Here is a 13,402-nt window from a genome sequence, read left to right on the forward strand (position 1 = left end):
AACGGTCAGCCATTCTTCATTCAGTTACTTGCAGAGCAGCTCATTACCACATTTCACATGCTTCAAAGTTTTACATTTCTCAAGCATGAGGCGATCTTTAGAAGCCCTCAAGCTTTTCAAGACTGAAGTATAATGTTACTTAGACTGCTTTTAGGACTGTCAAGTTCCTTTAAATGCAGCATTTCATATTAGTATTAAAATATTTATCTACCTGTAATTCTATACTCCCACTGACAGAATGAACATTAACATTAGGTATGTTAGCCATTCGTATCACAGAAAATTTGGAAAGTGAAACCTTTCTTGGTTATAGAAAATTGTGGGGAGGCTGCGTCATCATTTTTTTCATAAACATTGATTCATTCAGCTTCAGTACCTGCTTTATCTTGGTCAGGGTCACAGTGGATCCACTTAAGCAGTTCACCTACCTCCATGTCTCTGAGATGTGGGAGGAAACCAGAGAATCTATGCAAACATGAAGAGAACATCCACAAAGACTAACGAGCTAAGAATTTAACTATAAGGAACTATAAGGCTATAATGGAACTATAAGGCAGCAATGCTACCTACTGTGCTGCCCTTTCTTCACAAAACATTCTTATGTTTATTTATTAGGAACCTACATATGTTTCTTTATCAAAATAGATTTGTGGGTTTTTTATTTGTTTATTTATATATATATATAATTTTATATATATAGTTTCTTTATATATATATATAATTACCTACAGTACATTTTTAAGACTACATTTGACATCTCTTTGACATCACCCAAGATCTAGGTAAAGATGGCTATTAGGACACCATTAAAGATATATCCACAGAAAAAAAAGAGTGAATGTCTGTTGGATATCAACGTATCACATACAATACTTGTTTTCATATTCAATTCTTGTAAATAAGTTATGCTTTAAATCTCATGCCTTAATTCAGACCCCTTTTGTTAATCTCTTATAAAAAAAAAAATGGTTCCTCAAGAGTTTTTGGATTGGTAAAAGTTTTAGCATTGCCTTGTTCATTCATCTTAAGAAACTGCTTTATCCTGGTCAGGGTTGCAGTGGAGCATCCGGTGCCAGAGCACCACAAACACACACACACACACACACACACACACACACACACACACACACATGCGCACACACACACACAATTACGTTGAACCCTGGAGCTGTGAAGCGGCAACGCTACCCGCTACACCATCATACTGCCCTAAAGGAGTTTAGTGAACAGGAATCTCTTTGTTCTAGTCTTGCACATAGATCAGCTCAGGGATTCCCCACAAGCAAACACTATTTTCTAAGAGTGTAATAAAGGGGCACATGGGTCATTTGGTCTACATGTTTAAATATGCAAGCAATTCCTTGCAAACGTATGTCAAGATAATGAGATGTATGAACTTTCAGTAGGGAAATTCATTAGGATAGCCTTAATAGGTGTATAGGTGGTTGTTGCAGATAATCTGTAGATTAATGTTGAGTTCACATAGGTATGATTGGAGACATCATGATTAACACATCACATCAGAGAAGTGATGCACTTCACTTCTCTGAACCTCTCTGAACTATGGAGTGCCTTTCCAAGTCTCAGGGTGGAAAAATAATAAACCCATTAGCTTGACCACTGGGCAAGTGAAAGCTGTGCTGCCCAGTCCTGTTTTGTTTGCCTGGAAACCTAAGTGACTAGTCTAAAAACTTAAAAATGGTAGCTACCATAACATAATAGCGTATGACAAGTTAAGTGCATTCATACAGGCACAAATGAGGATATAAATCAACATAGACATAGTCATTATCCTTTTGTAATAAAGTATCTGAGGTAGCACGATATGTGGCTATGAAAGGTTAATCATATTCTGGAGGAGAGATGGGGGTGGGGGTTGGGAAGAGGGGGTTTGGTTACTATGAATGCAAACTTTAATGCACTGAAAAAGACACACTATTAGCATCAAATTAATATACATATATAAATAAAATGGGTATACTCTGCCCACGTTTTACATTTTTTCCTACATTATTTTGAATGTCCATGGAATAAAATAAAATATTAGATGCCATGAGTGTACCATCTACCATCACTTACACATTTGAATGACCATGTGATAACATGAAATAAAAAATGACTTTATATGGCCATGGCCATTGTTTCTACTCAGGACAGCTGTCATTTGCTGCTATTGTCAAGCAACAATAGCGCTTCGCCTTCGCGCGTTTGCTGAGAGTAAGCTAATGTTTGAGAGGGAGGAATTTGGCCAATAGTTGCTGCAAGCCTTTTATAATCGACCAATTGGTGTGCGAGAATTACAGAGAGGGGTTAAAGCGATGCAAATATGCACTCACATGATGCAGTATTAGACCATAAACACATCATAATGAAACTAAATCTGAATCCCGGACATTTTCTAGCCGGAAATCCTGGCGGGACGGTTTTTTAAGGTCAGAAAAAGAGGATGTACGGTCACTCTAGGCTATGAGCAGGCTTGAGGAGTAACAGAATACATGTAACGGCGTTATGTAATCAGGATACAAAAAACTGGTAACTGTAATCCGTTACAGTTACGTCAAAAAACAAAGTAATCAGATCACAGGTACATTGGGGATGGGAAAATGGGAATGGGAAAATGGGAATACTATCAAGATAAAAAAAAAAATCATTTAAAACCAAATAAATTAATCTTTTGACATAACACAATATAGACAGCTGCTTGATTATAGTTCTGGTTCTCTTTCGCCAGTCGTGACTCACATGAGCAACCTCCTGGTGCATACGCAAATAAATTTTACACAAAGTTCATTTGGTGGAAATGAACACAAATTATTCTCTGAAATGCTTTTGTGATGTAATGTTACCCGCATCAGTGAACAGTGATTTTTTACTTATTAATTTATTTATTTTACTAAAACTAATCCAAACATTGAACATGTTTTTAAGCTCTAATAATAAGCTCTAAATTAATGTATTTTAGATCGTATTGCTTTTCTCTTGACTTTATTTACATACGTGACCTTGAAGTAATCCAAAAATAATCAGGTTACATTACTTTCATATTGTAATACATGGATTACGTTACTGATTACATTTTTTAAGAAGTAATTTGTAACTGTAATGGAATACATTTTTAAAGTAACCCTGCCAACCCTGGCTATGAGCTCTAGTATCACATCGCACATAAAAGTTATTACGCAAGCCTGGTGTCTTTATTCCTTTTCGACGTGCTTAATCATGAGGCGTGTTGTGCAAGCAGGAGAGTCATATGAGTAAATCATATTCATTTTGGTTTTGTTAGTGTTTCCACATACATTCGTGTTCTTCATTCTGAAAAGGTTGTATGCCATTTGTGAATGCTTATTTATCCAGCTACTATAAGCCGATATGTCTGGTCCAGTAAGCAGTGCCATTCAGAATGAGGAGCGTGTGCTGTAGTAACAACATCGAGGTGTGTCTGAAGTGCATTTTGTTTAAAAAGACACACCTCGTGAAATCTTTTTTTTATTGCTAGAATCAATAGAGAGTAGGCATTATTCTTTCTCTGGTTGTTGAATGAAGAACCTAGCCTAGTAAGAGTAAAACAACTAAAAGAATCTGCTTGTCCAAGGCACCCAGGCTATTGATTTATCCACACATCAGGTACAGAAATGAGCTAGCACGTTCCACCTCTCAGAACGCTATAGAAAACATGCTCCTTTTGATATTAGACAAGTAAAATAACGAGGATCTTGGGCCGTCTGAAGTTTTTAGCACTGAATTATCTCACGGATATTATGTATAGGAGTCAAATGATGAAACGATAGGTGAACAAATTCATGTTTCAAGTCAAGTCAAGTGGCTTTTATTGTCATTTCAACCATATACAGCTGGTACAGTACACAGTTAAAACGAAACAACAGTCTTACAGGACCATGGTGCTACATAAACCAATACAGTAACTACATGAGACAATACAGTACTAAATAAGACCTACACATTTTTACATAAAGTGCACGTGCAAATGTGGGCTAATAACACAAGACAGTACAGTAATTACTAAAACAGGAACAACAGGCACAGCAAGTGACAGTGTAGCGCTGACCAGTACACTGTTCTACTATGGAAGTGATGTAACAGGTGATATAACAGGTAGTGCAAAAGAGTAAGAATATAATTAAAAAATGGTGTAAATGTAAACATAACATGCTATGACTTAGTATTCAGCAGATTAGCTTATACCAAATATGGACATAGCAGTTATTATGGTAGCAGCCAGGTAAAGTGTATAATAGTGACATGAAATTAAATATGATATTACAGTAAGTTACAGATAAGTACAGTAGCAGCAACAAATGCAATACAGAAATGTGTAAATATTGCAATGGGAGTGGGATGGTGTTCAGTTCAGAGTGTGTGTGTGTGTGTGTGTCAGTCCAGTCTCTGAGTATTGAGGAGTCTGATGGCTTGGGGGAAGAAACTGTTACACAGTCTGGCCGCGAGGGCCCGAATGCTTCGTTACCTTTTTCCCAACGACAGGAGGGTGAAGAGTTTGTGTGAGAGGTGTGTGTGGTCCTCTTCAATGCTGGTGGCATTGCATATGCAGCATGTGGTGTAAATGTCTATGCTGGAGAGAAGAGAGATGCCAATGATCTTCTCAGCTATCCTCACTATCCACTGCAGGGTCTCACGATCCAATGTGGTGCAATTTCCAAATCAGGCAGTGATGCAGCTACTCAGGATGCTCTCAGTGGTTCCTATGTAGAACGTAGTGAGGGGTGTGGGATGGGCTTTTTTCAACCTTTTCAGGAAGTAGATCCGCTGCTGGGATTTCTTGGTTATGAAGCTGGTGTTGAGGGACCAGGTGAGGTTCTCCGTCAGGTGAACACCAAGGAATTTGGTGCTCATGACGATCTCCACCGAGGAGCCGTTGATGTTCAGTGGAGAGTGGTTGCTCCGTGTTCTTCTGAAGTCAACAAACATCTCTTTTGTTTTGTCCATGTTCAGAGAGAGGTTGTTGGCTCTGCACCAGTCCATTAGCCGCCGCACCTCCTCTCTGTATGCTGACTCGTTGTTTTTGCTGATGAGACCCACCGCGGTCTTGTCATAGGCGAACTTGATGAAGTGCACCAGAAAAAAATTACACATTAAAAATGTATTACTAGTGAAGTACCTTTTTTTAGGATATGTGAAGATGTTACTTAGCCAGATAATGACAGATACTGTGTCGTGCTGGTGTTTTTCACAACCTTACATTATTAGAAATGTGTACATATTGAAGCCATTATGGGTGATGTGGGTGGATTTCTTTACAGATTTCATACAAATGAAGTCATAAGAATGGTGTCATAATGGTGTCATAATGGTGTCATGCCTCTAAACATAACCTTACCATTTTGTCTTTTCATTTGAGCTGTATTTTTATTTATTTACTTTCCAACCGTGAGATCATGCTGGTTTTTCTGTTATACTCATGATCTGGTGATCTCTGGTGAATTATGTTAGAGAACCAATCCAGATGAATCTGGAAATTATACATGAAAAACATCTACAGGAATTGCTCTTGCTCATCTACAGCAATTCCTGTAGATGTTTTTCATGTATAATTTCCAGATTAAGAACCAATTAACACAAGAGTAAGATAATAGATTTCCAAAACTATTCTTTCAGCCTGTTGCTTTCACAACATAACTGATCTGCAATAATCTCAGTTTGGCTAATGTCATCCAGAGTGATTGAAGTCTGGTTTTGACTGCTGTATTTATATAGCACTAAGCCTGAAAGGGCAGTTTACAACAAATGGCTGACCTTTTGCTAAGTACTTTCACAGGTATTGCCGTATCATTGACACTTCATTATTCCCTCCTACTGATCTTCACCCCTTCACTTCCCTCAATCCACGTCTGTGTACTTCTGAGAACCAAAAAAAAAACATTTGCCCATTTCTTTTGCTAGAGTGCTGACAAATCCTAAATCATTTCACATACCACTTTGATCTGTTATAACCATGCAGAGAATATTGACAGTTCTAGGGCTTTGGCTTGGGCTGACTCTGAAAGCACAGGATCATTTGCATGAGCTGCAGCAGATTATTTTGAAGGCCCCTGCTTTGTAGTCTGCTATTGGTTTATTTTATAATTCCACAAAGAATAATGCACCATTTCTAATATCCTATATGAGCAATACAGTAGAGTAGCACACATCAGTATGGTAGTATGAACAGTATATGTGTGTGTGTGTGTGTGTGTATATATATATATATATATATATATATATATATATATATATATATATATATATATATATATGTATAGGAAGATGTTTCTGGAGACACCCATGTAGTTTTGGGACACCTTGTAGATAACAGCCTCCAAGACCGTCAACACACATCTGCTGTTTCACATCAGGTAATAAGAAAGCCCGCAGGCAGCCCCAGTCTTGGACACCAGAAACACATGCCGTATGTGCTAGGATATTTAGGCCATCACCAACTTTAAAATACAACTTCCCTCCCAGATTCAGCGAATGACTTCTACACATGGTTTGAAGTGCAGGTTGACAAGCCTTCAGGGAAGACCACATGTCATCCTAATGACCAGGTGTTTTATCAGAATCCAAATTCAACATCAACAGGAACTGTTGCCCAATCCTGGGACATTTTTGACCAAAATATTTTAGACAAAAAGGATCATTCTATAAGAGGAATCTGCTGGGCTTTCACCTAGCCTGGGAGGCAGATTTCTTCCTGGGTTGTCCCACCATGATACCAGGGCTCCCTGCATGCTTTAAGACCAACACAATCATCACTAACAATCATTGCAGTGTCAAAGTATCTCCTGTATCTCTCCCACCAATCATAATGATGTCTATTGTGGCTAGTTACGAGGCACATAACGACCAGAATCCCCACCTCACTAAAATTCACACCTGTATTTTATAGCATAGTATCATCCTTATGACTGTACTCCTTACATTTGTCCATACAGATGTTATAAACTTTACTATGTGTATATGCTAATACTTATGTCTGTTAGCAGTTTACAATTTAATATAATTTGTAGTTTTGCTTACAGATTTCTGTAGTCAGCACAGCTTTATGTGTTGCTCTATGGTCTTGGAGGGCTGACATTTTGATCCACTATACTGGTGCATATGGGTAGGAAGTGAGCCAGGAAGCTTTTCACTGGAACACAGAACCTTATTTATGCATGTCAAGGACCATGGAACATTACAGCTTGAACCATGAAAGCATTCAACACAGTAGTATATCCCGTTTGAATTTGCCGACCGGCATTATATAAGCCTGAACAGCAAAGTCATTGTGCAAGCCTTTGAGAAGTTCCCAACATATAAATCCATTCTCGGCGTGAAAGTGGAAAAGACGTTCTCGGGAGAGGAAAGATGTTCAGATGATGAAACCAAACTCCTCCTGTATTGGCTTCCATGTTACAACATCATGGCGTCAAAACAACCCCTAACTGACTTTTGCTTTTTTTCTCAGTGAACTGATCCAAACACATTCACAGACAGTTTACTCAAAAGGTTTTCTAGCAAAACAACCATGTATTATTGTACGAGGTACAAATTTCACTAACATTAAGGGTTCACTTGAGCTTCAGAGAATATTTGATTTATGAAATCTAACCAATGAGCTCCATTTCAGTAATCAAAGCACTAATGTAATTGCATTTGGATTTATACTCAAGTTAAACACAGCACTCACAGTAATACTATTTAATAAACAGCAGGAAATCCAATTTGCTCCAACAACATGCACCATTACATCTGTCAGCATTTCCTGTTATCTTAATCATATTTCAGTATGGTTTAGTATCATTAATGTTACAGCAGAGTAACATGCCAGGTAACTCATTACTAAAACAAATTATGTACTGTTAGAAATAGATCATCAGATAAGCAAGGTGTCCCAGTTAATCACTAATAATTACATTTCTATACTGACCAAATACTGACTTAATTAAAACACTTGGCAATTTCCAATGTTTTCTTTTCCCTCCTGATTGGCAGGAATGGATTTTTAAAATTTTTTTACTTAGTATTTTTTTTTCTGGACCTTTCAGATGTTTTTAAATCCACTGTGCATCATGAACAAGCTGAAAATCGTCTACTAAGTACTTTAGTGAATGATTTAGTGCATGTATTTAAAAGCAAAGAAAATGGGTTTTCAAGTGTATGAACTGTGGTTAATGAAATAAAAACCTTGAAGTCCCAAAAGCACCCACCCAACCCCTAGAGATCGTATTTCCTTTCCCGTTGAGCTTGTTCGTAAAGAGAGAAATGTGGCCGAATCATGGAAACGGCCCGTTGCAGTTTATCTAACTCCTGAGAGTCCCCACATAACTTTCAAGTGATGTAAAGTACTCAAGAACAGCTGTGTTCTCTAAAAGAAAACCAGGCGTTTGTGAATATCAGTCTCTATTGCAAAATAACATCTGTAGCCAAAATGTTTATCCTTTTTCAGCACACACTTTGAGAAATGCCAGCTGAAAACAGTGTCATCAATTTGTTAAACATGTTCCTGAGCTTATATTCATATGAAGATGTGATATGAAGGATGCAAGACTGTGAATGACATGCTGAAATATTGGCAGAAATCTTTGACCTCAGGAAATTTCAAAACCTTGAGGTGTGCCTTCCTGTTCAGTTCATTAAAAGGTCATGTAACACAAGCCCTAAATTCTCAAAATAGTTGTCATGGATAACAGTTATACAAATAGCAGTTTTTCCAAGTATAGTACTATGATAGAAGGAGGGTAGTTGTGTGATGGGAGGGGAAATAATCACTTTCAAGAACTAGGATGTAGTAGAGGTCAAATAAATTAGACATTATATTTTTATGATATAAGTTCATTATATTTTTGATCAGGTTACGTATTGTCCTTGGTGCCATGTTAAAATGTATTTAGGTAAAAGAATAAGGCTTTGCATGTACATTTTGAAGAATCTAATTGTTATGTGATTCATTTCCACATAAAAAAAAAAAATCAAAGCCCTGCTATTAATGACTCCATTTTCTCCCCCTTCCCCAGGTGCTTTTATCGTGTGCTGGACGCCTGGTTTAGTTCTCCTGTTGCTTGACGTTTTCTGCGAAGAATGCAACGTGCTGGCTTTCGAGAAGTTCTTCCTCCTCTTAGCCGAGTTTAACTCGGCCATGAACCCAATCATCTACTCCTACCGGGACAAGGAGATGAGCGTTACATTCAAGCAGATCCTGTGCTGCCAGCGGCAGGAGAACATAAACGGTACGGTGGAGGGTTCAGACCGCTCAGCTTCCTCATTCAACCACAGTGTCCTGTCTCCACACAATAATGACCACTCAGTGGTCTGAACACAACAGAGGAATGCAGCTGGCACTATAGGGATCTATATGGGATCAAACCCAGGACTGGAAAAAGCTCCTTGCCAGGTGGCAGAGCTACACAGGAGGCATTGCATTAAAAAAAAAAAAACTATTTTGGAGTTTTTTTTTTTTTTTTTAATGTGTTCTATTTTTGGTGAAACTATATTAAGTATTTAATGACTGATTTACAGTGCAAGGGGTTCGGGCAGTATAATGATGATCGTTAGGTCAATTATTCAAGAATTTAGATTTTTCTACTACCCAGTAAGTCATGGGTGTCCCCAGTATTAACAAAAATCCTATTAACCTTTTCGCTTAGGCTTTTGCACTACAGAGGTAAGCAGTGCACTCTTGAGACCACTGATTAATGGCACAATTTTGTCGCCAGCTAATCTAAAGAAGATGTGCATCTCATTAGGCCTGTGGCATCACCTACTTATCACTACACTTGTATACAGAGTACAAGGATATATGCTAAGGGTATCTAGAATAGAATAAAAAAAAAAAAACAATGATATTAAACAATTTCAACATGTGTGCCGAGGAGAATTCCTTAAATAACTTGAATTGCCTACTTGGCATGATGGATTGTTCTTAGGTCTTCTGCCAGAACGGTAACAGACATGATCATTTTTCATTTGAGGACCATGTCACTATATTCCAGTTCTGATTTGGGTAGCTCTTCATGTTTTGTTTGGTTTTGTTTTGTTTGGTTTTGTTTTAATGTGTTTTTTTATTTTTATTTTTTTATTTTTTTATTTTTTACAACGACCACTTACATATATGAGCCATTTCTTTTCAGGGAATCCAATTCATGGACTGTCACCACATTCTAAAGTCACAAGTGCCCTTAAAAAAAGTAAGAGTATTTGGGATTTCTTGATTTCTTTTGAAGACTTTCAGGTTTGATAAATGGCTGTCACTTTGCTAACAAATGTAACACACACACACACACACACACACACACACACACACTCAAACTTGTCTTGGTATAAACTGTCAGAGAAGCAGAGTAGATCTGACTTCCCGAGAACCTTGTTCATGGTCCTGTGTTTGATACTGTTTATGTCCAGTAGCCAGGACCTAATTTATTTTTTCTTGTGCCACAGTAATAAGTACAATGAAATGTATCTTATGACATGACATTAGAGAAATTAAATGATCAGTGTATGTTGGTCTGTATGTACAGTATGTATATAATATATGTATATATTCAATGTTAGTCAAAAAGGGAATCTTTATTTTGAAGGATTAAGTGACCTTTTCTTTTTGCTCTCAGTTGTATCCTGCTTAACACTTAAATTATTTTTTAAATGTTTAACTTGGGGGCAAACATATTTAGTACTTCCCATTAATTATTCAGAAATTTGAGGTGAAGACCTGTTTGGCAGTGGATGGAAACATCATTACTACAAATGAGTTTAAATACAGTGGATACTAACATTGCTAATAAATGTAACAGGAAATAGTCGTACAATGCAAAATCCCACTAAGATTTTACAGCTATAATATGTTATTCCACCTGGATAAGGCATGCTGTTCACTTGGAATATAGCCTAGGAAAAAGTCATTACATCTAATTAGGCCATAATGCTGTTTGCCCTAAACCTCAGTCATGGATTGTTGGTTTATTTCCTTCCATCTTTATGATTTAACTAAAAACATAGTTTCTTTTATGTTTATTTCATATGATTTTAATCTCACCCAAAATATTTGATTTTTTTTTCCTCCCATGCTCATGCCTAAATTCTGTATGGTATGAGTCACCTAAACTCACTATAATTAAATCTGCCAGTCTTCTTAAAATAAACTTGTATGATATCAGGACGATTGCTCACATTTATTTATAAAAGATTTCCTGATCTTTTTTTTTGTTGTTGTTAAAACTCTCACCCGTTTATATTGAGCTTTGTCTTTTCCAGACTTACAGAGCAGAATCGGCTTAAATGCAGACCTTTATGTATTAGGAGCTCAGCACTGAACAATTTTTTCTCTGTAAAACTGGTAGATGAGGCAATCAGCATATGAATGTGGAATGACTGACAATTGCATAGGTATTTTGAAGACTCCGATACTGACTCTATTGGATGCACTCCTTTCCAGTGTCTCACATTAGTACTATCTCAGTGGTACTCAATGTATTGCCCTTGCTTTCTTTTCAAGAAAATGTAGTGCCCTTGCTTGCTTTTCAAGGTAAATGGAAAGTTATTTAATGTGACATACAATGCATCCGGAAAGTATTCACAGCGCATCACTTTTTCCACATTTTGTTATGTTACAGCCTTATACCAAAATGGATTAAATTACTTGTTTTCCTCAAAATTCTACAAACAATATCCCATAATGACCACGTGAAAGAAGTTTGTTTGAAATCTTTGCAAATTTATTAAAAATAAAAAACAAAAAAGCACATGTACATAAGTATTCAGAACGTTTGCCATGACACTCAAAATTGAGCTCAGGTACACCCTGTTTCCACTGATCATCCTTGGGATGTTTCTACAACTTGACTGGGGTCCACCTGTGGTAAATTCAGTTGATTGGACATGATTTGGAAAGGCACACACCTGTCTATATAAGGTCCCACAGGTAACAATGCATGTCAGAGCACAAACCAAGCTATGAAGTCCAAGGAACTGTCTGTAGACCTCCGAGACAGGATTGTATCGAGGCACAGATCTGGAGAATGGTACAGAAACATTTCTGCAGCATTGAAGGTCCCAATGAGCACAGTGGCCTCCATCATCCGTAAATGGAAGAATTTGGAACTACCAGGACGCTTCCTAGAGCTGGCCGCCCGGCCAAACTGAGCGATCAGGGGAGAAGGGCCTTAGTCAGGGAGGTGACCAAAAACCCGATGGTCACTCTGACAGAGCTCCAGCGTGTCTCTGTGGAGAGAGGAGAACCTTGCAGAAGAACAACCATCTCTGCAGCACTCCACCAATCAGGCCTGTATGGTAGAGTGGCCAGACTCCTCAGTAAAAGGCACATGACAGCCCGCCTGGAGTTTGCCAAAAGGCACCTGAAGGACTCTCAGACCAAGACAAATATTGAACTCTTTGGCCTGAATGGCAAGCGTCATGTCTGGAGGAAACCAGGCACCACTCATCACCTGGCATATACCATCCCTACAGTGAAGCATGGTGGTGGCAGCAGCATCATGCTGTGGGGATGTTTTTCAGCAGCAGGAACTGGGAGACTAGTCAGGATTGAGGGAAAGAAGAATGCGTCAATGTACAGAGACATCCTTGATGAAAACCTGCTCCAGAGTGCTCTGGACCTCAAACTGGGGCGAAGGTTCATCTTCCAACAGGACAACGACCCTAAGCACACAGCCAAGATAACAAAGGAGTGGCTACAGGACAACTCTGTGAATGTCCTTGAGTGGCCCAGCCAGAGCCCAGACTTGAACCTGATTGAACATCTTTGGATTTGAAAATGGCTGTGCACCAACGCTCCCCACCCAACCTGATGGAGCTTGAGAGGTCCTGCAAAGAAGAATGGGAGAAACTGCCCAAAAATAGGTGTGCCAAGCTTGTAGCATCATACTCAAAAAGACTTGAGGCTGTAATTGGTGCCAAAGGTGCTTCAACAAAGTATTGAGCAAAGGCTGTGAATACTTATGTACATGTGCTTTTTTGTTTTTTATTTTTAATAAATTTACAAAGATTTCAAACAAACTTCTTTCACGTTGTCATTATGGGGTATCGTTTGTAGAATTTTGAGGAAAATAATGAATTTAAACCATTTTGGAATAAGGCTGTAACATAACAAAATGTGGAAAAAGTGAAGCGCTGTGAATACTTTCCGGATGCACTGTAAAATACAGAAAAGTATGTTTTACTTACCTAACATTAGACAAGTATAAAGTTAACATCTGTTAACTATGTTTGTTAGTTATCCCACCAAAAACTTTCAGCCAAAAATAGTAAAAATTAAAAAATAAAAAGCCAAGAGAGAATAACTGAATATTTTTTTTAGCTGAAAAAGGAAAAAGGCTGCAAGTGTAAAACCTAACACTACCAAAAAAACCTTTTATGTTAATAGAAAGTGATTTTAAAAAGGATGTTTGCTTTCCTC

General features: G+C 37.9%; 1 protein-coding gene across 1 annotated transcript in view; it reads left to right on the plus strand.

Annotated features, from left to right (window-relative positions):
• lpar1 (lysophosphatidic acid receptor 1) overlaps window positions 1-13,225 on the plus strand; it is a 37,932-nt gene extending 24,707 nt beyond the window's left edge. Inside the window, exon 3 of the mRNA XM_053644803.1 lies at window positions 9,012-13,225. Coding sequence (XP_053500778.1) covers window positions 9,012-9,310 — 299 coding nt within the window. The 3' untranslated portion in view covers window positions 9,311-13,225. The remainder of the gene's footprint in view (window positions 1-9,011) is intronic.
• The last annotated feature ends 177 nt before the right edge of the window (window positions 13,226-13,402 follow it).

The sequence above is a fragment of the Ictalurus furcatus genome, chromosome 16, assembly GCF_023375685.1.
Source record: "Ictalurus furcatus strain D&B chromosome 16, Billie_1.0, whole genome shotgun sequence".
Classification (NCBI taxonomy): domain Eukaryota; kingdom Metazoa; phylum Chordata; class Actinopteri; order Siluriformes; family Ictaluridae; genus Ictalurus; species Ictalurus furcatus.